Genomic DNA, 27,273 nt, shown 5'->3' on the forward strand with positions numbered 1-27,273 from the left:
CCAAAAATCAACTGTAGCTAAAAGTATTCTGAGTTTATAAGACCCCGTGTGACTCGATCTTCAGGATACCAAACAGGGAGAATGTGGTGCCTTCCCTAAAGGAGCTGGGGGCATGACAGAGATACGAGCAGTGTGTAACGGGAGGAAGGGGGAGGGATGCTGAGCTAAACCGGCTGAGCAGCTGGTTCCTCCATTCTTTCAATATTTTTAGCCTTCACTGCAAAGTAGGTATTGTTGTTTCGCCTTTTTAACCGAGGATCAAGTAAGTTAATTAAGATGCCTCAGGCAACAATTCAAAATAGTGCTTTCAGGGTTGCAGTAAAGAGGATGCTTATTGTTCAAGAGAAGGCATTCAGAGAAGACCTTCAAGAGCAGATAAGATTTGAACACAGTTAAAATGTGATGGAGGAAGAATCAGCACACAGAGGTCCCACCTTAAGCAGAGTCAGGACACTTCAGTGTGCCCCCCCCCCACCCCCCCATGAGGACAGCCTGTGTTGGTTTTAGTTGAGGTATTTATTCAATCAAGTCTTGCCCCCAGATCATGGTGGATCATAAATTAGGTCAAGTCAAACACTTGAGAGGGAATGATGTGAGGTCCATTGGACCACAAAATAGTGCTTAATCACTATCTAGTCAAAGCTGTGGTTTTTTCAGTAGTCATGTACCGATGTGAAACTTGGACCACAAAGGAGGCTGAGCACCGAACCACTGATGCTTTTGAATTGTGTTGTTGGCGAAGACTCTTGAGAGTCCCTTAGACTGCAAGGAGATCCAACCAGTCCATCCTAAAGGAAACCAGTCCTGAATATTCATCGGAAGGATTGATGCTGAAGCTGAAGCTCCAATATTTTGGGCACCTGTTGTGAAGAGCCGACTCATTGGAAAAGACCCTGATGCTGGGAAAGATTGAAGGTGGGAGGAGAAGGGGACGACAGAGGATGAGATGGTTGGATGGCATCAGCGACTCGATGGACATGAGCTAGAGCAAACTGCGGGAGATGGTGAAGGACAGGGAAGCCTGGCGTGCCGCAGTCCATGGGTCACAAAGAGCCAGTCCCGACTTAGGAGCAACAACAAAGTGCTTGGAGTGAATAATGTGGGATCCGCTTACCACTGGGGATGGAATGACTCGAATCACTTTTTAAGAAACATTACACTTTACTGGGAAGTATAGGGAGCAATTTACATCACATCTATAATCTTGGTCCAAACTGCAATGTGGGAGACTGGGTTTGATCCCTGGGTTGGGAAGATCCCCTGGAGGAGGGCATGGCAACCCACTCTAGTATTCTTGTCTGGAGAATCCCTTGGACAGAGGAGCCTGGTGGGCTATAGTCCATGGGGTCCCAAAGCGTTGGACAAGACTGAGTGACTAATCACAGTATAAATGATGTGAGAGTGGGCAGATTATTAAAATTCTTTGACTTGTCAAAGAAGCATAATAATACCATCTTTTCTAAAGTTATTTGGAGAATTACGTATGATTATATGAGGAGCCTGGCATGCTGCGATTCATGGGGTTGCAAAGACTTGGACACGACTGAGCGACTGCACTAACTAACTATATGAGTATTGCATATGTGAACATCTTTGGACGCGCCTAACGTATAGTCCACGCTTAGTAAGTGATAGACATCACTTCATAGTGCTGAAAGGAGACAGAACACAACGACGGGGAACGAAGTCAAGGAGAGCAGAGAAGAAGCTGCTGAAATGGCTGCGACTGGCAAAAATGAGCATTAGAAACAGGATGAGAGAGAGGCTGCAGTGTCAATAAATTTCTCTTAGCAAACACTGGGTTGCGAACATATTTTCCAGATACTATTTAAATCTCACTGGCGGTGGTGATTTCGTCGCTAAGTCATGTCCAACTCTTTGCGACCCCATGGACCGCGGCCCACCAGGCTCCTCTGTCTGTGGGATTCTCCAGGCAAGAACACTGGAGTGGGTTGCCACACCCTCCTCCAGGGGACCTTCCTGACCCAGGGATCCAATCTCATCTCCTGCACTGGAGCCGGGTTCTTTACCACTGAGCCACGAGAGAAACCCACAGACTTGGTTTAATCATTCGTGTATTCTCAATGTCTGCAATCCCATAAATCATTCATTCTAGCTAAGAAAGAGAGCAGTTGTTTTAACACAGCTCTCTCGAAATGGTCTTACTAATGGAGCAACCTACGTTAACATGCTACCAGTGATGTCACGTCGCTGACATTTCCAGCACATTCTAACATACAGCAAGGGCTGTACCTTAGATGGTAGCCGATGCCCCATTTCCTCTTCAGGAAGAGAGAGGAGCCCGCACACTTCAGCCTTCCGTTGGACATAAACACCTTTCTATCTAAGTTGGAAGAATGAAATAAATTGTATTCAGAGGTTGTTTTTTCACTATTTATTAAAGGAAAAAAAAACACCCAAATTCATGAACAAACAGTGTATTTTAGGAGCACCACTTGCTAATACAGGCATATCCTAATTCTGGCCGTAAGTAAGCCACGTTCTTCGACATCTGATAAATCAAGTGATATGTTAGTTTATTCTTGAGTAAACTAAATTCTTCTAATTTCTTCTAAGAATTTTTCTAAATTCTCAGAAAAACTGTCATACACTAAAAGGATGTGTTTCAAGTCAACTGTGATTCCAAATATACTGAATGTGTGCACGCGTGCTCCGTTGTACCCAACTCTTTGGGACCCCATGGACTGCAGCCCGCCAGGCTCCTCTGTCCATGGGGACTTTCCGGTCAAGAATACTGGAGTGGATTGCCATTTCCTTCTCAGGGGATCTTCCCGACCCAGGGATTGAGCCCATGCCTCTCGCGTCTCTACACTGCAGGCAGACTCTTTATCACCGAGCCACCTGGGAAGTCCCCTTCATACAGGATAAATCATAACACGTCTTCGGGAGTGTGCTTTGTATTTTACATCAGGTGAGGTGCTTTGCAATAGGATCAGAATCCTTGCTGGGACAGTGCCCTCGGGGATGAAGACACTCAGATCGGTCAGAGGACCGTCCTCCCCGCTGGCTCGAGGGAGCCACACGCTCGGAGCTGGCCCGGAGCCTCGCTACACACGTTCCACCCAGGTCCCTAAGTCGTCATTGAGATACACGAAGGAAACCCAAGGCTCACCAGCCAGGACGTCAGCCTCATCCATGAATGGGGTGCTGAAGAGGACCACGTGGTCTGACTTCCTCTCTCGCAGGAGGTTCCACACCCGGTGTCTCGAAAGAGGGTCTGACCCCGCAGTCGGCTCGTCCAACAGCAAAACCTGCACAGCAGGAAAGCCCCTGAAATCGCTTTCCCGTTCATGCGGGATTCTTTTAAAAAGCAATATACAGTGAGTCAGGAGATTAGGATGGACTTGTATACACACCAGGTGTGAAACAGACAGCTAGCAGGAAGCTGCTGCACAGGGAGCTCAGCTCTGTGCTTTGTGATGACCTAGAGGGCGGGGGTGGGCGGGGCGGGGGTGGGCAGGGAGAGAGCTCCGGGGGAGGGGAGGCAGGTATGCGCGTGGCTGACGGACACAGTTGCAAAGTAGAGACTAACACCGCATTGGAAAGCAACTATGTCTTAATAAATAAGAACACCCCAAAATCAATTAATAGAAAAGAAAAAGAACGAAAAATGAAGAGCAATATACCGCGAACTGGTGAGTACACAGCTTTGGCCTGCGCGGGCCTGCGTATTCGTGGGTGGTTTTCACTGCACACCACAGCGCACGCAGTCTCAGGCTGGATGCACTTGCAGAGGCGGGACCATGCGTGCTGACGGCCGACTGGAAGGCTCTGCTAGGATTTCCCACCTTGCGGAGGGTTGCTCAACACCCCCCACCCCACAACCCCGAACCCTGCATTGTTCAAGACTGAACCGTACTTGCAAAATTATTTAGGAGAAATATTTTAACGCCTAACTCTTCCCTGGAACAGTTCTCTTCCACTTATCAACTGCAAATTAAATGTGATTGCACACCCCAGATTCACAACCCTCCACCTGATTTCACCTGTAATTTCAGGTCGACTTACCCGGGGATCTCCTAAGATGGCAGTCCCAAAGGTCAGTTTCCTTTTTTGTCCACCACTTAGATTTTGAGCAAGAACGTCTTGAATGTTTCCCATCTCCAGATCCTGTAAAACCCGTTGGACCTAACAAAGGATATTGAGTCTAAATTTAGACTGTTTCTCTTAAAGACACTATCACTTTGCTGTTCATTGCAAAGGGCCTTTTGGATCTTTTGACGATGAATTGTGTAGAAATAACACAAACACATTTAGGATTTTCTAGGTAAGCAGTTCCATTCTTGTGGCTGTGACAGCTAGCGTAGGCATCTACCTGTTGCCCCACTTCATGTGGCTGAATCCCTTTTATCTTAGCAAAGAGCCTGAGGTTTTCTCTCACAGTGAGGAAGCCAAATTGCACGTTGGCTTGTGGACAGAAGCCAGTGAGCTTGCTGATGTATTCTAGGTCAGCCGCTTCTGAAAGTGAGTGATTGTAGATGGTGATGGACCCTGGAAGGGAAACGGTCAGCCTCAGGATAAAGATCCGGGTCTCGTGTGAGAGATTTTAAAATGGAAAGCAACGTGTGTCAATACTAAAGTCCTTTAAACATTATAACAAGATTATTACAAGGCTTTTAAGTTTACTTGGAAGAAACAATAATGTGCTCAAATAAAAATAATGTGTTCAAATACAAGCAAGGCGTAATATCTGGAGTATCTGTTCTTAATAGCGACCAGGATAGTGTGCAGTGAGGCAACCGTCGCTAAATCACACTAGGCTGCATATGAGGCTACTACGTTACCTTCCGAAGCTTCTACTTTCTCAGACTTTCTTTATCCATATTCTTTTACCTAAAAGGAGTCCTGTACACTCTTGATGAATTAAAACTTAATGTTCACCATACATCCAAGCCCGTTAGGGAGCAGAAGAGCTACTTATCATGACCTATTTAAGCCACAAAGATTTTCCTAAATAAGTTCAACATAAATCTGTCAAATAATAACCTGGAGGGCCTTCTAAGGATCCTGTCTCAAGTGCCTGAGTGTGGCTATTAGCTGATGAGACTGCTTGCTGGAGCTCGTGAATGAAACAGTGAGCGGACGAAAAGCACAGTGGGTTCACTTGCCCGCGCTCCTGTCATGCCGTGACTGTCTTCTCACCTGACGTTGGGGCCGACAGTCCGCTGAGTATATTTAACAGCGTGGTTTTCCCAGCTCCACTGTGTCCGAGGATGCCCGTGATCTGGCCTTCGTATATGTCCAATACCAGGCCTGGCATTATTCCAAGAGGATGACACTCAGGGCCTACATGGTAACTTTACAGTCTCTGAAATTTTTATAAATTCTCACAGCATCTGTATATTTGGCTAGCAATACTCAAAACGCACCCCCAAATTCATTCCTTTAAAATTGCATCTTCTGGGACTTCCCTGGCAGTTCAGTGGTGAACTCTGCCTTCCAATGTGGGAGGTGTGGGTTCAATCCCAGGTCAGGGAGCTAGGTTCCCACATGGACTCCCAGCAGAAAAACCAAAAGGTAAAACAGAAGCAATATGTAACAAACTCAAAAAAGACTTTAAAAATGGTCCACATCAAAAAAATCTTAAAAAATAAAATGGCACATTCTATGATACACATTGTACACACATAGTGTTGTCATGATATATATTATTATCCGATTAACAACTTTTTTCAGGGAAAGCAATCTTGTCATTAAAGATAGGCTGACTATAATAAAGATAGCTTTAGGGTTAATACCATGAGTTGAAAATAAACAGTATCACGCTATCCTGTATCCTTCAAACCCATAAGATATCAGTGGTGCATCTGACTTCCTAAAATTATTATAAGATTTTGAAGTTTACTTGGAAGAAATCATAATGTGCTCAAACAAAGGCAATTCATGGTCTCTGAATATCTGTTCTTAATCGTGACTGAGACAGTGTAACAGTGAGGTACCGTAGCTAACTCACATCACTAGGTTACATATGAGGCTATTTCATTACCTTTCAAAGCTTCTACTTTCTCGTGCTTGCCTTTTCCATATGCTTTTTTAAGATTTCTTATTCTGAAAAGAGAGGAAGACGTTTTGAGCAAATGGTAGAGGTGGACAGAGAATCCATGAGTCAAGCCGCCGAGGCTGTCAGGAAAGCTGGAGGTCCTTTTCCTTCACGCAGGTCTGCGGGCGGACAGAAACCTCTCAGCACCTCATCGGAGCCTGCCTCCATCCTCGTCACAGGCTGAGCAGCTCACTCTCTGCAGGCAGCATGAGTCCATGAGTGCCGTGAGGACGATGAGAAGTGACTGGCCCAGAGGAAGTGGGCGATGAGACGGTGTGTAGAGGACCTGCACTCTGGTGGAGGACAGAAGCAAGCAGTGAGCCCGCAAAGAGACACGCTGGCTTTGGGGGTCAGACCACCCTGGGTCAAGTCCCAGAGTCATGTGCCACGCACACCATCCATGGACTCAAAGCTCACTGTGGATTTCATCTGCATGACCTTTTTTCCACCGGGGCTTCTAGTGACACATTGCAGGAGATGAAGGTTTGGTCCCTGGGTCAGGAAGAGCCTTTGGAGGAGGGCATGGCAACCCACTCCTGTATCCCTGCTTGGAGAATTCCATGGACAGAGGCCTGGTGGGCTACAGTCCACGGGGTCACAAAGAGACACAACTGAGCGACTAACACACACACACACCCCCCACACGTATAACCTGTTTTTCCAGCACACGGCATAGCCACGGAGCAAGGCCTGTAGCCCAGGGTTGCCGATTCATAGCTCAAACTCCTAAACTATCTCATGATCAGATCTGTGAGGTTGTCTGCCCCCAAGGCCTCTGTTCATTCTGGGGATGTTTTTCCCAGAGCATAGAGCCACTCTGGCTAACTGTAACTCACAAATCATCAAAACCCGGCTCCCCGCCCACTGGGGAAGACAAAATGCCGCCTGAGCTTTGAGGACTTTCTACGCCTCCTCCGACGGCCCCTGATTCTGGCCCAGACACCGGAAGGGACATAAAAATCCCAGTTTGCAGGGAGGTCACGGTTCCCGATGACAGTCCTGCTACCCCGGGAGTGAGAGAATGCTGCTGTTTGGTGTCTGCTCATACTGGACCCTGTTTTCAAAAGTTACGATTTAGAGACTGTACGTATCATTAATGTTCAGAGTTAAAATAGGCTAGTGGAGGCGCTGAACCAGGAAAGTTTTGTTTAGGTGTGAGACAAAGGCAACACAGATGGGCACATTTTGAGCAGCGATCCAGGGAGCTTACGTGTTTCTGGGGGTTTGGAAATGGAGCCATCAGGACTGACTACAGCACACACATTATCTCAGAGGGAAGATACACGTGCCAGAGCGCCCCTGGCTCGGGTTTGCTTCCCATCTGCCCTTGCCTGTATCTCTTGCTGCTTCCTTCTGGTCTTATTAATCAGGAAGCAAAAGACGAGAGATAAAGTGACTTGCAGAGAAAAGGGAGCTCAGAATAAAGATGAGGACTGTGTCTGTCGTAAAGGGAAAGGACAGAGAAAAGGCAAAAGAAAAGAGAGGGGCTGACGAGAACGGGAATGTGAAGGTTATCACTTCGCTGATGGATGCCGTCCTGTTGTAAGATATTAGTAAAAGCAAATGCGGACAAGATGAGGAGGCAGAGTGCTGTTAGGAGCCGGGCTAGCCTTGGGAATTCACGGGTAGTCCAGTGGTTAGGACTTGGAGCTTTTCCTGCCGAGTTCCCCTGCTCCGTGAGGAACTAAGGTCTTGTAAGCTGCATAGCGGTGTGGCCCCCCTAAAAAACGAGTGTAGGCTTTCACGAGCGTAGCATCCTGGGATGGTGGGTACACAGAGGCACTGAGAGAAACCTCTGTCCCCACCCCGATCTTGCCGGATAGAGCTCTGCTCTTGGACCTGCTCTCCATTTCAGCCCCAGGTCATATTTTCATTACCTGATGGCTTCTTTCCCGTGGAATTCGGGAGACACTGGTTCAAAAGAGTCATTGGGTGGAGAATCTGGATCGATGTCATTCTCGAGGGCCGCACGATCAGCACTTCGGCGTTGGAACCAAGAAGAGGACTTGAGGAAAAACCAGGGAGGCTGCTGACGTCCGTATTCAGCTACATGAACAGCCGGTAAAGAAGCACTGGGTCAGTCACCACCCTGAGCGCTAGAGCTGCCAGAAGAGGTCCCAGCAACCCGTCTGGGAAGGTTTAGAGATTCCTCAGACCCAGCATCAGGAACTAGCAGTCTTTGGCCAGTTTTGAGACGAGCACTAACAGTGTAGTTATCCTGAATCCATTCTCCTTAATCTATAAATTATCCTTAATCTATAAGTGCCTTTTTCTTAAAGAAACCATCTAAAATGTTATGGTAGAACAAGATCTTAGAAAGTGATAGTAAATGCAGAATACCGCTGAGGCTTATTTTAGAAACTTTGGTGGGGGGCGGGGAATGCTTGATAATTTATATCGAATATGTTGCAGACAGTTATTTTAAAGAAATAGAAATGAATGAAATTGTGTTGAATCGCAATCATGCTACTACTTACTGGGCAAAATTTTGTCCAAATACAACGTCAGTACCAAATACAGAAGAGCATCAAAAGCCAGCATGAAAATAGTAGCTATTATGAGGTACTGGTCGTTTGGAGAATCTGAATGGATGTTAGAATTCACATCGTAGTCCAAATGGATAAGCTGGAAAAAAAAAAAAAGATATATGTGTGGAATCGAAAAAGGATAACCAGAGCATCAAAAGGTATATTGTCTTATTTCTGCTAGGCATTGGAGTTGAAAAAATAAATGAAACATGATTCTGCCTTCATAGAGCTCTAAGCTCTTGGAAGATACAGGAAGGGAACTAACCGCAGGCAATTCAGGGAGTAAGTGCAGGTGGTACTCAGGGTTTAGAAGGCCACGGTCTGCAATAGGGAAGTCTTCCAGGCAGAAGTGAAAACCAGGAAGCTGCTACTGGAGCTGGGCTGCCTGGGGGCTTCATCAGGCTGATCGTGCAGGAGAGGGGGCAGTTCTAGAGGGGGGACACAGTTTGAGAGTGAAAGGGAGAGGGCTGGAGTACTTTTGTAGTCCGGCAGAAGACAGAGAGTAATTTCTTAGCAGAGGTGTTTGTGACCCCATGGACTGTAGCCTACAAGGCTTCTCTGTCCATGGAATTTTCCAGGCAAGAATACCAGAGTGGGTTGCCATTTCCTCCTCCAGGGGATCTTCCCAAGCCAGGAATCAAACCCAAGTCTCTTGTGTCTCCTGCAGTACAGACAGATTCCGTATCACTGTGCCTCCTGGGAAGGTTTTTAGATTCCCCCTAGACAATCCACACGACACTTACCAAAGGTTAAAACTCCCATTTGCTTTTGTAAAGGTGCACATTGAAAAGATAGGAAAGGCTTTTCTTTCTCTCTCTCGGCATCATCCGTTTTCTTTCAGATCTGCTTAATACAAACTGATACCCCATTACTGGTGTGGCCAGCGTTTACTTTTATAGGGCTGTCCCCTAAAAAAACATTGATTTCATTTCATGCTCAGGAAACATGACCCTTCCTGTTAGCAGCTGTATTCCAATTCCCTAGAGACATTGTTAAGATTCACTTAGTTACGCATTCATGGCTGGGCTGGGTCTTCCCTGCTGTGGCAGGCTTTTTCTAGCTGCGGCAAGAGCGGGCTCTGCTCTTCACCGCCGCGCAGGGGCCTCTCACTGCAGTGGTTCCCGCGTGGCTGAGCGCCGGCTCTGGAGCACAGGCCCCGTAGTTGTGGTTCTCGGGCTTAGTCACGCTGCGGCATGCGGAACCTTCCCAGGTCAGGGATCGAACCCGTGTCCTCTGCGTTGGCAGGCGGATTCTTAACCACTGGACCCCCAGCGACATCCTAGAGCGCATTTTTCTTTCTTGACTGGCCAGTTCTATACGAGACTGACCTCCTCTCAGAAAATTTAATTCTAGTTACAACATCGTAACTTGTGCCTAGTCGCTTCCCTGGTGGCTCAGACTGTAAAGAAGCTGCCTGCAGTGCGGGAGACCTGGCTTTAATCCCTGGGTTGGGAAGATCCCCTGGAGAAGGGAACGGCTCCCCACTCCAGTATCCTGGCCTGGAGAATTCCACGACAGAGGAGCTGGACACGACTCATACATACAATAAGTGAAATAGTGAAATAGTTTCATGAACTCTTACCTGGGCCATTCCAGCAGTGAAAGCAAAGGGGCTGAGAAGACATAAGATCCACTCCAAAGCCGCAGGAAGGTGCCTGTACAAAGCTGTGAATCCCAGGCTCCCCCAGAAGACAGTGAGGAGGAAGACCACCAGCCCCGTAAGGAAGGGCTTCTTCACCAACACGCTCGTCAGGAAAGCTAACGTTATCTGAAAGGAGAGGGAGACTCCAGGTGGTCCACAATCCGCTGGGAATCACCAGAAGCATAATAGAAAAGAATTTCACCATGTAGAAGTGTATTTCATCGTTGCCCCCAACCTCTAGATACTGTCTCATGCAAAGACTCAAATACTGCAAACAGAACAGAGGACATGCGAGCAGAATCAGCAAGAAATGGCTGGTAGTCTTCTCTGAGCAAGAGCTCAGAGACAGAGAGAGAATTCGCCAACTCACCAAAGACAGGCCGTAGAGGAGAAAGAGGGTGAAGACCGCCGTGAAGCCCGTCAGGACGACCACTGGGGTGTATGCCACTATCAGAGCCATCAGAGTGGCCGTGACGGAGACGAAGCCGGTGTACATCAGACCCCAGGACAGCCTGGCGGAGAAAGAAAGCACCAGTTCAAAGTGCCGCTCTTCCACCCCTTGATCCATTCATTTCTCAGCAGCTGTCTTGTGAAGCTCACCATATACCAAGAGTAAAGGGAACACAACATCTCATAAGTCAGAAAACTTCTCTGCCCCTGAGCTTCATCTTCTACTGGAGAAGGTAGCAATTAAACAAGTTAATGGGTAAAATAGGTCACTAATTTCAAAATAAGACAAATAAACTGGAGATCAAACCAGCCCATCCTAAAGGTGATTCAACCCTGAACATTCATTGGAAGGACTGATGCTGAAGCTGGAGCTCCAGTACTTTGGCCACCTGATGCAAAAAGCCAACTTGGTGGAAAAGACCCTGGTTCTGGGAAAGATTGAGGGCAGGAGGAGAACGGGGTGACAGAAGATGAGATGGTTGGATGGCATCACCTACTCAACGGACAAGACTTTGAACAAACTCTGGGAGAGAGTAGAGGACAGAGGAGCCTGGTGGGTTGCAGTCCATGAGGTCACAGAGAGTCGGACATGGCTGAGCAACTGAACAACAACGAAGCTGGATATTGTAACAAGAGTAAATGGGAGGGGTTTCCATGGAAGACATTTATGATGATTGATTTGTCAGTTCTGGACCTCCTCTTTCAGTAATTACATAAACATCATGGAACAGAAACCAAAACAAACCAAACGGATGATGAAGCAGGGATCAGCAAACTTTTTCTCTGAAGAGCCAGATAGTAAATATTTTAGGCTTTTCAGACCATAGTCTCTGCGGCTACTACTCGGCACTGCCTTCGTAAGACAGAAGCAGTCACAGACAACACAACCGTTTGACCGTGACTGTGTTCCACTAAACATGTATTTGTAGATGCTGAAATTTGAATTTCATATAAAATATTATTGTTCTTATGGATTTTTTCAAAGCTGGGTAAAAGCCATTCCTAGTTTTAGTTGTTGCTGTTCAGTGGCTAAGTTATGATGGATTCTGTGACCCCCTGGACGGCAGCACGCCAAGCTTCCCTCTGCTTCACCAGCTCCTGGAGTTTGCTCAGATTCACATCCGCTGAGTTGGTGATGCCATCCAACCATCTCACCCTCTGCTGCCCTCTTCTCCTTTTGCCTCCAATCACTCTTAGTTTTGTAAAAACAAATGGACCACTCAGTTTGCCAACCCAACACAGATGACTAGATCTAGACTGAACGTAGACACATTTATACACAGACATTGGATATAGATAGATACACATATTTAGATGGAAATGAAGATAAGTTTTGTTCGTCTTTTGATTTTATTTTATTTTGAGATTGATTTCAAAGAATCAGGAAGAAAGCTTCTTTATAAGGGAAAGAATAAGCTCTCCCCTTCTATGAAGCTGGTTTAAGCTTTCTCTGCTATACTGTACCTATCTGACCCTGAAGGTTGTTACTTATTCTGTTTAAACTTCCTTATCCTCTGCTGAAACATGATGAGATAATTAAATGAAGTGCTGTATTCTATGCATTTAATGTGGCCACTGGTTTGTAATGGAACCTACAGGCCCATTCACTCCATTCCTATACAAGGCACTATTTTATGAAAGCATCAGGTTTAAATATGATACTTTACAGGTCTAGGGAGTCCAACCAGCTAACTTGTTCTCTCTATGTTGCAGGACGGAGCGTAGTAGCCACGGGGTTTACCAGAAGGCTGACTCTCGAAGTCCCATCACTGTCATCACTGGCTTCATGAGTTGTCTTTCTTGTGTCACACTGACTGATACGTAGTATATGAAGGCAGAAAAAGAAATGACGCAGAAGAAAATGAAAAAATCAGTCATAACTCCTGCTTGGGCAACAAAAGGTAGTATCTTCATGTCTACACCAGTCACTGACATCAGTTTTTCCATCACCGAATGGTTCGTTGTGATCTAAAGACAGACAACACGAACACAGTGTTAGCACTGAGCTAATTATAGCCTCATGCGTGTTGTGTCGATTACAGAAGTGACGTGCGTTCACTCCACATTTGATCAACACGTATGTCCGTCAGGAGTCGTCCCCTTGTAAATCCTGGAATATACTAGATTTTGTCTCGACCCCTTAGAATATCCTCACTTAGCATCTCCAGTGGGTAAAACTCTACACACGCGTGAAGTCACTTCTGAAGCGTCACTTTGGTTAGTAACTCTTCTCTGACACACCTCACCAGAGAATCCTCTGCCTGTGGCCTGCCTCGCCATCACTTCCGTTCCATGACAGAGCCGGAACTCTCACTACAACTGTTTATTCATATCTCTGTCCCCCATGATCCAGGATCCCTGGAGAAAAGTGCCTGCGTTCTCCTTCTTCCTTAACCCTCAGTGCTCGGTGTGAGGTTTGGGTAGAGTAATTACTCAGTGTGCTGTTCTATATTAAGTGACTAAATTAATTAAATGATAGATCCATTCCATCGCCCTCCACGGAAACCAGATTTTCAAAGCAGTTAGTTTCCTTGAACTCAGTACTCACTTCGATGATAGCAGCATTAATAGCAGCTTGAAAAGCTACAAAGCCTTCCTCCCAGAACAAAGAACCTTCACACACAACACTTTCATCCATTACTTGACAATGAGCTTTAGGGGAAAAAAAATGAAAAAAGAAAACACCTATTACGATGAGATGGGGCAGTCTGGGATACAGGGAAAATCAGAATTTCAAAAGTTCCAAAATACACTCCTGGTCCCCAATAATACAACGGATGGTATGGGTTCTCAGGGGGGTTCACCCAAGGAGAATATACCAGGCATGCTTTATCAGTGTTCTTAAGACCCGCTCTCAACAACTTTTCATTAAACCGCATCATCCTTTCTCTCCGTTAGTTGAGAATGTTTTGCTGAGTTTTGCTCTTCTGTCGCTTCTGCCAATAAAGCATGACTCTTTTTAATGATTGGAAATCATTGAGCAAGAGCCTTTTCTTGAGGTTTTATTTAGAAGGAACACAGGAATGATAGCAATATAATTTCTTTAAAAAAATACACTTAAGATCACAGGCTTCATTTAATGAGGATGACGCTCACGGATGTTCAGAAATTAAACTCTATGCTGCATATGTTTGTAGAGAGTAGATATCTGCTGTCACATAGGCCTCCTTGTGGCTAAATGACAATATAGCAAAAAATAGATTTTGTTTCCAATAGGAAGGTTACCTGAATGGTCTCTGTGCTCCTTCATCGTGGGGATTCGATGTCCCCACAGAAACTTCAAATGGTATGAGAAGGCGTCATTAAAGATGACTCTCACCGCGTCTGTAGAGTAGTTTAGCTCCAGCTCGCCCATGCTCTGCTCATCAGGCCAGCCCGAGATGGGCCTTCCTGCCGAGGAGAGGAGGGGACGGGGGTGAGATCTCTGTGTGGTCCAGAGACAGCGCTGTGGCTGTGGTTCGGGGTAGCCTCACTGTCCCAGCCTTGGCCCCTCCGCTCTGCAGGGGCTGCTGCTGTCCTCTGACAGGGTCCCTGTTCTCTCCTCGGGTCCGCCAGAGACCCTACTCCCACCCCTGACGTTCTGAGGTCGCAGGAGGCACCTGGTCACCTAGTTTTGTTGGACACGCTGCCCTTGGTTTTGAGGCGGGAGATGGATGGGCCCCTGCTGGAGCAGCGGAGACAGCCGCTCCGAAGCAGCAGGAGCGGGGAGAGCGGAGTCCTGTCTGCCCACGAGACGGGAGACCGCAGATGCCTCATTCCTGAGCTCAGGGAGACCCTCCTGACCACAGACGCCTGGGTAGGCTCCTGGGAGGTCAAAAGGGAGTGACGTCAGCCTTTAGGCCGCATCGCTAGACCCCGTCTTGGCCGACAGAGGCGGGCACGCGTGGGAGCACCGGAGACAGACCAACCCGACTCAGGCTCGTGTGGAGTCGTGTCCGACTCTGTGTGACCTCGTGGACCGAGGCCTCCAGCTCCTCTGCCCGTGGGATTCTCCAGGCAAGAAGACTGATGTGGGTTGCCATGCCCTCCTCCAGGGGATCTTCCCGACCCGGGGATCTTGCTGACCCGGGGATCTTCCCGACCCGGGGATCTTGCTGACCCAGGGATCTTCCCTACCCGGGGATCTTCCCGACCCGGGGATCTTCCCGACCCGGGGATCTTGCTGACCCGGGGATCTTCCCGACCCGGGGATCTTCCCGACCCGGGGATCTAGCCCGTGCCTCCTGGACTTCCTGCACTGCAGGCAGATTCTTTAACCACTGAGCCATGGAGGAAGCCGAATACAGACTCAGAACCAGGCAAAGCAAGGTGATCGGCCAGAGGAAACCCAAAAGAAGTATTTGAAGAGATTAAGAGGCCACACTGTCACCACCTCCCAATCTTCCCAGAGTCTTCTCACAAAAAAATGTCTGAATGGTCCTGGACTGTCTCATTTTGATAAGGACTACAATGAGGATCAGTTTTTTAATATAAAATTTCTTCAATAGAAGACTAGTAAACAGTACGAAAATCTCCTTGATACTCGAGACGAATATGAATTAATGTTAACTAAATCTAGATACTTGAACGTTGAACACAGTTTATCAAGGAAATTGCAAATGAATTTGTGTATTTTGCAAATAAGGAAATCACCAGGAACTGCCTTAAAACATACCTTTTATGAAAGGGGCAGAAGCCAACTTGTTCATTATCTCCTGGGTGGTCTTGGATTCAGGAGCAAAGGCAATAACGTAATCAGAATCATTAAAATCATCTACACGTCCCAAGTCCACAGGGGGCAGTTGAGGGAAGTCATTAACTTGGTGCAAATTAGAGGAAAACAGGTGAGCAAACAGCACTAGAAGACAGGAGAAGAGCCATTCCTACAGAGCAGGGAGAGGAAAAGAGAGCAAGTCAGCAGCTGTTCCGCCGCGAGCCGAGCGGAGACGAGCGAGCTGAAAGCTCTTAATTCTGTTGTGTTGCCTGGGCATCGTTTTTTCCTCTCTTCCAGTGTTTAAGTGTTTAACTGTTTCGACTTTCTTTTGTCCTTTAATCTGTGTATTTTGAAATATGTGCATCATCCATCAAGACAGAGTTGCAGTGTCAATTCCAATCATAACTAATAATTTAAGTTTATTTACTTTAATGCAAGTGTTAAAAGCTGGATCGCTTCATGAATGGTCGTGTTGACCCCTGAGTGAGAATGACAAAGAAATGTTCATTGGAATGAAATAGACAATCCGCCTCCATAATCAGGAATGAAGCGGTATATTTATTTTCTGCTGCCCCAATGCAAAAGAAGACAGCTCCAAAACGTTGCTTCATGAAAAGAATTTTAAAAGCCTTTGTCATTGTGATGGCATTCTGGAATTGGAAATGTACCAGAATTTCAAATGCATTTGAAATCTGATAAGAACACACTTTATTGTTCAGTTATAGGGATCAAACCCAGGTCTTCTGCATTGCAAGTGGATTCTTTACTGTCTGAGCTACGAGCTGCTGCTGTGCTCCTGCTGAGTCGCTTCAGTCGTGTCCGACTCTGTGCAACCCCACAGACGGCAGCTCACCAGGCTCCCCCGTCCCTGGGATTCTCCAGGCAAGAACACTGGAGTGGGTTGCCATTGTGTTCTCCATGAGCTACGAGGGAAGCCCATACCTGGCCTTTAAAAGAGGTATATATCTTATTCACCAAATGATCATACTTTAACTCATATGTTGGCTTGTTTTTACACCTATTCTGTTTAGATAAATAAATTGACAGATATAATCCTTATACTGAAAGAAATAAAAAGACGTAAAACATCTCCGTAGCATAGACTCCAGCTGTTATACGTACATAATCCTTCCTCCATACAGGGATCTTCGTGTGCTTTAATCACTGCCGATTTACACAGTGCATATTTGTTGGAAGAACACGTGCACACTTGTGATGTTCAGAAAGTGAAATGTTAATACATCCACTCTTGAAACATGGATATTTTACAAGTGATTTTAAATTACATTTTTCTGAATTTATTAAAGTTCCTACATGAATAGCATGCGATCATCCTTACAAAGCTTACTACAAGCAAGAGTTCAAATGCCGTTTTCCTTTCCTCTCTGTTTTTCTGCTCGTGATTTCTTTCAAATCAACATCGTCTGTGTCCATAGTACAGTGATGTGCAGTGCTACAATTTGTGTCCTTGGAGTTTTTATTTTTTAAAATTTTGTATTAACTTTCTGGATTAAGTTCTGATTACTTTCTGGATTAAGTAAATTTCTTTCACTTTCCTGCTGAATTTCTGTACTTATTCCTTTATGAGATTCAGATGAATTTAGATGTAATTGGTACCTCAGTAATTTCCAGGCTTTATTTTTATGGGAGTTTATTTTCATAGCTTTATTTTTCATGGAGTTTCTGAATATAAATTACCTACAAAATGCTCCCAATAAGATGTGTCGTAATGACATATTTGAAAGGAATCTCACTTGAAATAATAGCAAAACTCAGAATTTGAAAAAAAATATCCAGCCTGCTAATCAGAAATAGAATATCTATGAAAGAGTAAAGAAAACAGAGAAAGCGTTTGTGCCCAAGAAAGTACTGTGTCCTGTTTTAAATATGAGATGACATAGACTCCGAACCGTACCGACAAGGTCTCTCTTTTCATCCTCCATTTCTTAAGAAAATTCTTGCCAAGAAGCGCCCTCGTTTGCTGGCCCGCGCTGAAGCGCCTCGTGCTCATCCTGACCTGTTTATTTTAAAAGGAGAAAGTGAAGGGAGAAAATGTGAGGGTTGGAAATAGAAAGCATTGAGCAGCCCAGCCAGAGAGAAGCCTCACAACAGCTGCTCCCAATCGCGGGTGGAGCAAAGGGGCGGGAGAGCTGGAGAACACCAGAAGGGTTGAGGGCGCTCGGGGTGAAACGGAAGAAGCGTCCAAACAAGCGTGCGTGCGCGAGCTGCATGTTGATTCCTCATCAGGCCGAGAAAACTAGACAAAGCACCAGAGTCAAGGGTTCAGTTCCTGAACAGGGATAAAGGAACTTCACTGCCAGCGGAAGAAGGCCGCACAAGCCATTCTAGCGATCCATCCCCAGCTCATCAGTACTTAGCGACACCCCGCTGTCAGTCAGTACCGCTCCGGGTGTGTCTGCCAAGGAAATTCCCACACGCGTCCGCGCGGGGACCTGTACCCGGATGCTCGTCATAAAGCAGAGTATCGGGGTGCAATGTCATCAGATTTGAATGGATCGGTTCATACAGTACCAGGAAGGATTCAGAGGCAGGAAATCAGTACCCACTCATCCACGAGAAGAGATTTTAAAACACAGGGCCAGTTTAAAAACTGGAAGAGAAGGCTGAAAGCGATGCCGCTACGTCACTTGTATTAACTAATGCATGCGTGCTCAGTTGCTCTGTCCTATCTGACTCTTTTGCGCCCCCATGAACTGTAGCTCGCCAGGCTCCTCTGCCCTTGGGATTTCCGAGGCCTGCTGGAGTCAGTCGTCATTTCCTTCTCTAGGGGATCTTCCCGACGCAGAGGCTGAACCTGCTCTCCTGCTCTGGCCGGCGGGTTCTTCACCGATGAGCCACCTGGGAAGTCCGTGTTAAGTAATACTGCTTGCAATAAAGAACGTCCAGGACAACGAAAAGGCGACCAGTTGCCATCAACATATATAACCAGCACCTACAACTCAACCCCCCAAAACAAACAACCCTATTAAAGAGTGGGCAGAAGAGCTGAATAGACATTTTTCCAACGAGGAGAGGCAGAGGCGCAGGAAAAGGTGCTCAGTATCATATCGGCATCGTCGGGGACAGGCAAGCGCAAGCCCAAGGAGATGCCGCCGACAACGGTCAGAATGGCGTTATCAGGGACGCCGCAGACTACGAATGCTGCTGGGCGAGTGGAGAAAAGGGAACCCTTGAGCGCTGTGCGTGGGAAGGCACACAGCTGCGGCCACTGTGGAGAGCCACGCTAAGGCTTCTTGCAGAGCTAAAACAGCACGACCGTGTGGCTGAGCAGTGCCGCTCCGGGTGTGTATCTGAAACAACAAGAACACTAATTTGAAAAGATGCACGCACCCCAATGTTCGGGCTTCCCCTGTGGCTCAGCTGGTAAGGAATCCTCTTGTACTGTGGGAGACCCGGCTTGGGAAGATCCCCTGGAGAAGGGAAAGGCTACCCGCTCCAGTATTCCGGCCTGGAGAATTCCACGGACTGCGTAGTCCATGGGTCGCAAAGAGTCGGACACGACTGAGCGACTTTCACTGCACTTTGCCAGTGTTGATAGCAGCATTATTTACAATCACCAGGGTGTGGAAGCAGCCCAGTGTCCACCAACAGACAATGGCTAAAGAAGATGGAATATTCCTCAGTTATGGAAAATGAAAAGTTTCCATTTGCAACAACACGGATTGACTTGGAGAGCATTATGCTAAGTAAAATAAGGCAGATAGAGAAAGACAAATACTGTATGACATCACGTATATGTGGAATCTAAAAAATATTACAAACTAGTGAATAAAACAAGAAAGACAGACTCTCAAATACAGAGAACAAACTAGTGCTTGTCAGTGGGGAGAGTGGAGGGAGATACCAGGGTGGGTAGGGGAAGGAGTGGTCATGGGGTTATATGAATTCACATGTGTGGAACTTCTGAAAGCTGTAAAGTACCTGATGCAAAGAGCTAACTCACTGGAAAAGACCCTGAAGCTGGGAAAAACTGAGGGCGGGAGAAGAAGGGGACGACCGACGATGAGATGGTTGGATGGCATCACCGACTCAGTGGACATGAGTTTGAGCAAGCTCCAGGAGATAGTGAAGGACAGGGAGACCTGGCGTGCTGCAGTCCATGGGGTCGCAAAGAGTTGGACACGACTGAGCGACTGAACAACAATTGAATTTAAAGAATCTTTCATTCACTTAGAAAAGGGATGGGAGTGGAGGTAGCACAGGAAACGGGAGTTTTAAACTCAGGAAAATAAATGATCAAACAGACAGGAGCTTTGTTTGAACCAATCATTCAATCATTCAGCTGAAACAATGAGCGAGTGGAAGTAGTTGGAATATAAGAGATTGGGAAGGAAATAATACTAACTATATTTAATGATGCTATTTTTATGTTCCAGGTAGCGCCAAGTAGTTTATTAAAATTAGTTCAACCCTTCCAACAAATCTTGGGGATATTATTCTCCCCGTTCCACAGATGAGGAAACTGAGGCACAAACAGGTCCACAAGGCCATGGATTTAACCCAGGCTGCCAAGTTCTGGAGACCTTGCTACTAAGCGATGCACCCGGGGCACAGGAGGGTAAAGGCAGCAGCCTGTCGTAAGGTTGGTAGCCAGCTGACTTCAAATCAGGGAGATAAGCTTGGATCATCAGGGCAGACCCAGCGTCACCACAAGGGGCCTTAGACGTGCAAAAGGAGGCAGAAGAGGAGGTCAGAGAGAAGCGATGTGGTGTGTGTACTCAGTCACTCTGTCGCGTCCGACTCTTTGCAAACCCATAGACTGTGGCCCACCAGGCTCCTCTGCCAATGGAATTTTCCAGGCTAGAATACTGGAGTGATTGCCATCTCCTCCTCCAGGGGATCCTCCCCACCCAGGGATCAAACCCGCGCCTCTTGCATCGGCAGGCGGATTCTCTACCCCTGCGCCAGCTGGGAAATCCCTAAAGTGCTGTTTCAAGGACTCAACCTGTTGTTTGCTTCCAAGATGGAGAAAGAAGGGCATGAGCCAGGGACACAGATGCGTCTAGAAGCCAAGAAAGATAAGAAACGGAATTCTCGCCTACAGAGAATTGTATGTATGCACCTGTACAGTGATGATGACACATCCTCCAGAAAGGAGCACAGCCTGGCCAACGCCTTGATTTTGGTCCAGTGACACCCAGGTCCCACTTCTTGCCTCCCGAGCTGTACAGTGATACATCTCTTTATGTGTTAAGCCATTGAGTGTGTAGCTATTTGTTTATAGCAGCAATTAAAAAGCTAACACCAGGAGCAAAAGAGGAGTGTGAGAACGTGCAGTCAGGGAACAAGACGGAAGAGGTCCTGCAGTCGGTCGGTCGAGAACGAGGGCCTCGGGACACACAAAGATGACTGGAGATTCCGTCTGGGCTGTACCTTGTTGGTGGAGGTGGAACACAAGAGGGCGTGGATGGAACACAAGAGGGCGTGGATTCAGGTTTAGAACCTGTCCAGGAAGGAAGGGTTTAGAAGCTACGTGGATGAGCTCCTGATGATAATGTCATCGTCAGAGCAGACTGCGGCAGCTGAGGCTCTGACTGAAACCAAACCAGAATACTTCCAGGGCTTCTCGGGTGCCCCGGTTGCTACGAATCTGCTTTGCAATGCAAGGGCTACTGGTTCACACCCTGGTCTGGGAAGATCCCGCTCGTGCAGAGCCCCTGAGCCTGTGAGTCTGAGCCTGTGTCTAGAGCCTGCAAGCCACAGACACTGCAGCCCGAGGGCCCTGGAGCCCGTGAACTGCAAAAGCAGACGCCAGCGCGATGAGAAGCCCCCGGCTGCAGCTTGACTGCAGCCTGCACGGCAAGAAGGGCCCGATGCCCCAGAGACAAACAAAAAAGGAAAAATACACACGGATAGGAAACATTTCCAGTTAGGAAACCAGAGCTGCAGTAGACCGTGGTGTCTGGAAGGGTTGACACGCTGCTGGGGTCTCCTCTGCTTTCTTGCTGCGGATGAATGCGTGTGCTGGAGAATATTTTAAAGAATAATGACCGTGATCTGGCCATGATTGTGGTGTTGCTAACTGTTAAGGCTGACTTTTTGTTTTTTTCCACAGTGTGTCCCGGTCAGAAATAAAAATACCATCCACGGCAGTTGCACAAAACATCTATTTAGCTTAAACTGCTCTGAATGGGAGCCCGTGTGATCTAGAAATAATAACTTGGCTATAAAAGCCAGTCATTTCCTATTCAGACAGAATTCCCGGTATTCAGAGAATAAACATGTTACACAACAAATTTCACAAAAATTTAGGATGATAAAGTCAAGGAAAATATGGCCTTAAGATTTCCTGATGAAGCCATTTAAATCATTTAAATACTCAGAACCTTAGGTCTCTGGTTAAAAAAAAATTAATACTCAGAAAATCATGTATCACTCCAATGCATATAAAGCCTCTGGCAACAAAATTGAAAATGAACAAAAGAGAATAAGTACTTCTTACAGTCTGAGAAATATAGCTCATCCTTGTAAAGAGGCAACATAAAGTCACATTCCTTTCAGCTTATCCAATAGTCTCTTAGATAAAACATGCTATTTGTCCAAACATGCTTTAGTCATAGGGTAAAAATTTAAATAAATCTTGGTTCTCCAAATGGTTATTTAGCAATACAATATGAAATACTCAGATAATTTGAAAAATCAAAATGGCTTGCTAACAACATCCTGCCTCTAATAGTTTTCATCCAAGTGTTTGGCATTCCCTGTTTGAAGTCACACGTTATATTTTCATATGCAAAACCACGATTTCAGAGGTTAACTTACTCTCAGGAAAGCTGGAGCAAGACTCCAGAAACAGTCCATCCACGGGTCTCCGCGGGTCCTGGAGAACAATTCACATTCCTTTTGGGTCACTACTACACCACGCTTTTAATTTCATGTTTATTGTGAATAGTTCCGTGTAGAATGATTTCCGAAAAGGATTATGGTCTTAATTCAGCCAGACTGCCAAAAACTCTGTGCTCGCATCACATGGCGACTTCTTTACAGTTTTCCATTTCTTTGTCTCCCTGCCAGCTCCTCAGCAGGGCGTTCGTGGCTGCAGCTGGCTGGCTGGACATAGCAAGCATAAGTATTATCAAATCAAAGAGAAGCTAGTCTTTTCCAATTAGCTTTTTCTTAAAGGCCCTCATGGTAGAGCTGACTTCCAACACAGTCTTTTAAAGAAACATAAGTAAAGAAACAGTTCGGAACAGAGCATAAACAAGTAAAAAAGAAAAAAAAAATGACATGGAGAAGGGAACGGCAACCCACTCCAGTATTCTTGGGAGAATCCCATGGACAGAGAAGCCTGGCGGGCTACTGTCCGTGGGGTCTCAAAGAGTTGGGCACGACTGAGCAGCTCACACACACACACACACACACACACACACACACTCACTCTGCTGAGCCTAGGGGATGCCTGTGAGAAGCACTCACGCATCCATTCAAAAAAAAAAAGACAAATACAGAAACGGGCCAGAAAGCAACTCGAAAGTCTCCATTGAAATTTAGTTCTTAAAATCTGGATATAGAAATATGGCGATGAAGAATGTAATTTTTTTAAGGGAACAAAATGAACTGAACTTGCATCTTCATCTGAATTGTGTTGCACGCAAGCTACCTGCAGCACCCTTCTTGCAGTGGGCAACAGGAGCGTCCTTAGGGCAACGGCGCCTAAAAGCACCTGCCCTCCCAAGGTCGACAAGCTTGTTACCTCTGCAGAAGTGCCAGAAGGCAGACTACTTTTTCCGTAAGCAGCCGCTGGTTCCTGCTGCGTATTGGTTTCATATTCTTTTTTTGGGCATTTCAGGTAAATCAAAGATGAGGCAATTCTAAAAAAAAGTGAAAAAGTTGCTCATGAAATTACGTGAAATTGTAACTTCCTGAAAGTATAATTCATGGAGAAGAAAGGTGAGTAGGGGCCAGCGTCTCTCTGCTCGCTGTGTGGGTCTGTTACGGTCCTCTGTACTGTAACTGCTTCCTGAAAACGCCCCTGAGGGTATATGCTGTGCAGGTAATTCTCAAACCAAGTAAACTCATCTGTTTCCTACGGGCTGTTATAATCGCATGAGGTCTTCCTCATTTACCTCCCATTCTCTCATATTTATTCTCTTGCGAATTGTATGAGTCCAGAAATTGCTAGGCTAGCAAAATAGAGGCAGGTTGAACTCACTAAGGCCTACGACTGTCAAACAAAGACAGGCTCTGATTGTTTCTGTACGTCTGCTGTCTCCTGCAGAAGATAGGAAATTATCATACTTAATAACACCTGCCAGAGAATACAGTGTGGACATTTTGTTTTCAGATGAACTTTGTATCTAGGAGAGAGATTATGTCTTCTGACCCCAGTTGGCTTCTGGACTGGATTCTTTTCTTTCAACACCCTGGCCTCTTCCCTGACCATGTGGTAATCTTTATAGTGTCGTAACAGCAAGCACATCCTCATGAATCCTCTTTTCCAACATTTTCTTGATCAAGTCATGTCTGCACTCTCCTAAATAAGCTTTAGTTTCAGCTTCCCAATTAAAAAAAATTATTCTGTTGGGATTTCAAAAGTGGACTAGCACTAATTTTGTAGCGTAATGCCCTTATGAAGCAATCACATATGGTATTTATTGTGTGCAAGGCACAGTGAAACATCGCCACAGTGAATAAACAGAAGACTCTCAGGAGGTGGGCATTACCATATACGTGTGCGTGCCTGCTCAGTTGTGTCTGGCTCTTTCGAGACGCTTTGGCTTGTAACCCACCAGGCTCCTCTGTCCATGGGATTCTCCAGAGACATTCTCCAGTGTTCTCCAGGCAAGAACACTGGAGTGGTGGCCATGTCCTCCTCCAGGGGATCTTCCCGACCCCGGGAGGGAGCCCACGGCTGTGTCTCCTGCGTTGGCAGGCAGATTCTTTACCTCTGAGCCACCTGGATGTCGGGATCAGCCCAACAACAAACCAACCCGAGGGAGTGGTGCTGCAGAAGAATAAAGTAAAAGAAGACTCAGAAATAAAGTGGGGATCAGGGGGCTGATGCCACTTGCAGGCAAAGTGAAAGTGAGGTCGCTCAGTCGTGTCCGACTCTTTGCGACCCGTGGACTGTAGCCCACCAAGCTCCTCCGTTCATGGGATTCTCCAGGCAAGAATATTGGAGTGGGTTGCTATTTCCTTCTGTCTTTTGCAGGCAAAACCCAGATCCTAATTCTCACGTGTCTTTCATTGTTACCTTCTGCTTCCTTGTTCATCTCTAGAGACGCCTGTTCTTTACAATCTCAGATCCGGGTAAAGATACACAAGGCATAGTCCTCACTGTCAAAGCTTCAGGCCTTTCACGACTTTGTTTAGCTTTTTGGCTAGTGACGCCCTTTCTCAGCAACTCCCTCAAGGCTCTGGTTACGGCAACAGTCACTAATGGTTTTCCTTCAGTCACATCAGTACTTCAACATCTTGTTTTCAAGATGTCTTTCCATGATGTACTTTTTACTGCTCCCAGCCCTTCGCCTGGGGGTGATGAGAAAGTCATTCTTATTTTTCAAAGAAGCCCCGTTAATTATAGTACAGGGCTATGCATAGCGTATCCCCTTCACTGGAAAGCCCAGGCATTCGTATAATCACTCCTATTTCACAGATGAGAAAAGTGAGTCCCTGAGCTTAAATAACTTGCACAAAATCAAACAGCTGGCGAGCAGCAGAACCTGGGTTAAACCCCACCTTCAGCCTGGGAGCTCAGATGACAGTGCTGTGTCGCGAGCCCTCTGCGAGTCTCACGGGAGGTGCATGCGTTTTACAGCTCTCCTTGACTTTGCCTCCTGTGTTTTGCAGCAGTATCCTCTGGTGCCGGAAGTCAGATACTGTCCTTTGCTAACGCATCCTCCTGGACGTTCTCCTGGCGATTTGTGCAGAGTACCTGGGGCCGTGGGACTTGTGTGCAGCCTTCAAAACCGTGCCAGGTCAAAGTGTAAGGACCTGATCTGCCAAGAGAGCACGCAGCAGCCCAGAAGCCTGACAGAGAGAGGTGGGGAACGCTGCTCTTTTCCAGAGTCTTCGCTGCTCTTGCCCTTCACCCTTCCTGACCCAGCTGCACTGCCTACATTTGGGTTTTGGTAGATACTCTCCCCAAATTTCCTTGTTTCTTAAAAATATAATAAGGATATTTTACTTGGTCCTGCTTTATGAACTTGTTTTTTGTCTTGCCACACCCTTTGTATGGCATATTACTGTCCTCCAGTCTTCTCTGCAGGCCCATTTCTTGGGCATCTTTTAGCCTCTCTCCGTGACCTGCCTGGGCTTCCCACGTGGCTCAGAGGTAAAGAACCTGCCTGCCAATTCAAGAGACACAGTAGACGCAGGTGAATCCCCTCGGTTGGGAAGATCCCCTGGAGAAAGCAATGGCTACCCACTCCACTATTCTTGCCTAGACAATCCCATGGACAGAGGAGCTTGGTGGGCTACCGTCCGCGGGGTTGCAGAAGAATCAGACGTGGCTTAGCGACTAAATAACATGATCTGCCTCTGGGATGTCTCATGGAGCAGGGTAGTTTTATTTTTCTTTGCAAATCTTTTACTTTCCACGAGGAGTGTATGTCGTAGGGTCAGCAGCCCGCCTCACCCGGCTGTTTGATGGCATAGCGTCTAGATTAAGCTTGCCGGTGGCTTTTCACTTCCCCATTCCTACGCAGATTGTATTCCCCTCTGTTCCTCTCCTTGCTCTTTTTCTCTCTTCGCATCTGGAACGTTCTGAGTGAGGACCTCCCGATATGTCGTTCTACTGGTGCCCACCTTCAAACGCTGGCTGACGTATCTGAGCCTACGCTCTTTGGGAGATGGAAACACTCAGCGTCTCCACCCGTCTTCCCTCCACGGCCTGATCTGGACGCATGTGCTACCTTCCCACCCCCGAGGATGTCTTTCAGCACATTTGACCTTGAAACCTTAGCCCTGCTTCTTACGGGCTGTGCAGTTCTGACAGGTGATTTTTTCCGGAGACTTCACTGTCCTCACCTGTAAGTGTCAAAGAACACAACAGCATCCAACGGGGTCATATAGAATTTTTAAATCTAGGGTTTGTTGGGCAGGGTGAATATGTGATCACTTATGTGTGGAATCCAAAAAATAAGTGACTGAATAAAGCAAATCAGAAATAGACTCACAGATATAGAGAGCAAACTAGTGGTTACCAGTGGGCTGAGGGTAGTAGGGAAGGAAGAGGGGTTAAGAGGTACAAACTGTGTGCGTAAATAAGCTGCAAGGATACACGATACAGCCCAGGGAAAGAGCCAAGTTTTCGCAATAACTTTAAGTGAGGTATAATCTGTAACAATTTCGAATCTTACATTGTATATGTGACACTAATATTATATACCAGCTATAAGGAAGTGAAAGTCGCTCAGTCGTGTCTGACTCTTTGCGACCCCATGAGTCCATGGACTTCTCCAGGCCAGAACACTGGAGTGGGGAGCCTTTCCCTTCTCCAGGGGATCTTCCCCACCCAGGGATTGAACCCAGGTCTCCTGCATTGCAGGCAGATTCATCACCAGCTAAGCTACAAGGGAAGCCCAAGAATACTGGAGTGGGTAGCTTTTCCCTACTCCAGATCTTCCTGACCCAGGAATTGAACGGGGGTCTCCTGCATTGAAGGCAGATTTTTTACCAACTGAGCTATCAGAGAAGCCCCATATATCAACCATACTTCCATTAAAAAAAAGTCAAAGAACCTGTATCTGTTTTTAAGCTCTAGGAAATTTTCAGTTAATACATTGGTCAAATATGGCCTGCCTTCTAGTCAATTTTTTTTTTTTACTGGAAGTTTACTAGGTCTTTGAGATATATTTTCCCTGTCTTACCTTTTGCCTAACTACCATCTTGAAATTGGAAAGCAATTTCACACCGCACATAAACAACCTTTCCACTA

General features: G+C 46.5%; 1 protein-coding gene across 1 annotated transcript in view; it reads right to left on the reverse strand.

The window, feature by feature from the left end:
* ABCA9 (ATP binding cassette subfamily A member 9) overlaps window positions 1–22,411 on the reverse strand; it is a 55,205-nt gene extending 32,794 nt beyond the window's left edge. The window contains exons 1-16 of the mRNA XM_040244408.1: window positions 22,158–22,411; window positions 17,290–17,391; window positions 15,336–15,543; window positions 13,907–14,071; window positions 13,230–13,333; window positions 12,423–12,649; window positions 10,602–10,743; window positions 10,172–10,357; window positions 8,539–8,686; window positions 7,939–8,107; window positions 6,008–6,069; window positions 5,164–5,274; window positions 4,337–4,512; window positions 4,030–4,149; window positions 3,134–3,272; window positions 2,254–2,344 (exon numbers count right to left, since the gene is read on the reverse strand). Coding sequence (XP_040100342.1) covers window positions 2,254–2,344; window positions 3,134–3,272; window positions 4,030–4,149; window positions 4,337–4,512; window positions 5,164–5,274; window positions 6,008–6,069; window positions 7,939–8,107; window positions 8,539–8,686; window positions 10,172–10,357; window positions 10,602–10,743; window positions 12,423–12,649; window positions 13,230–13,333; window positions 13,907–14,071; window positions 15,336–15,543; window positions 17,290–17,391; window positions 22,158–22,196 — 2,189 coding nt within the window. The 5' untranslated portion in view covers window positions 22,197–22,411. The remainder of the gene's footprint in view (window positions 1–2,253; window positions 2,345–3,133; window positions 3,273–4,029; window positions 4,150–4,336; window positions 4,513–5,163; window positions 5,275–6,007; window positions 6,070–7,938; window positions 8,108–8,538; window positions 8,687–10,171; window positions 10,358–10,601; window positions 10,744–12,422; window positions 12,650–13,229; window positions 13,334–13,906; window positions 14,072–15,335; window positions 15,544–17,289; window positions 17,392–22,157) is intronic.
* Between the last annotated feature and the right edge of the window lie 4,862 nt (window positions 22,412–27,273).

This window comes from Oryx dammah, unplaced genomic scaffold (genome assembly GCF_014754425.2).
Source record: "Oryx dammah isolate SB20612 unplaced genomic scaffold, SCBI_Odam_1.1 HiC_scaffold_8, whole genome shotgun sequence".
NCBI classification, from domain to species: domain Eukaryota; kingdom Metazoa; phylum Chordata; class Mammalia; order Artiodactyla; family Bovidae; genus Oryx; species Oryx dammah.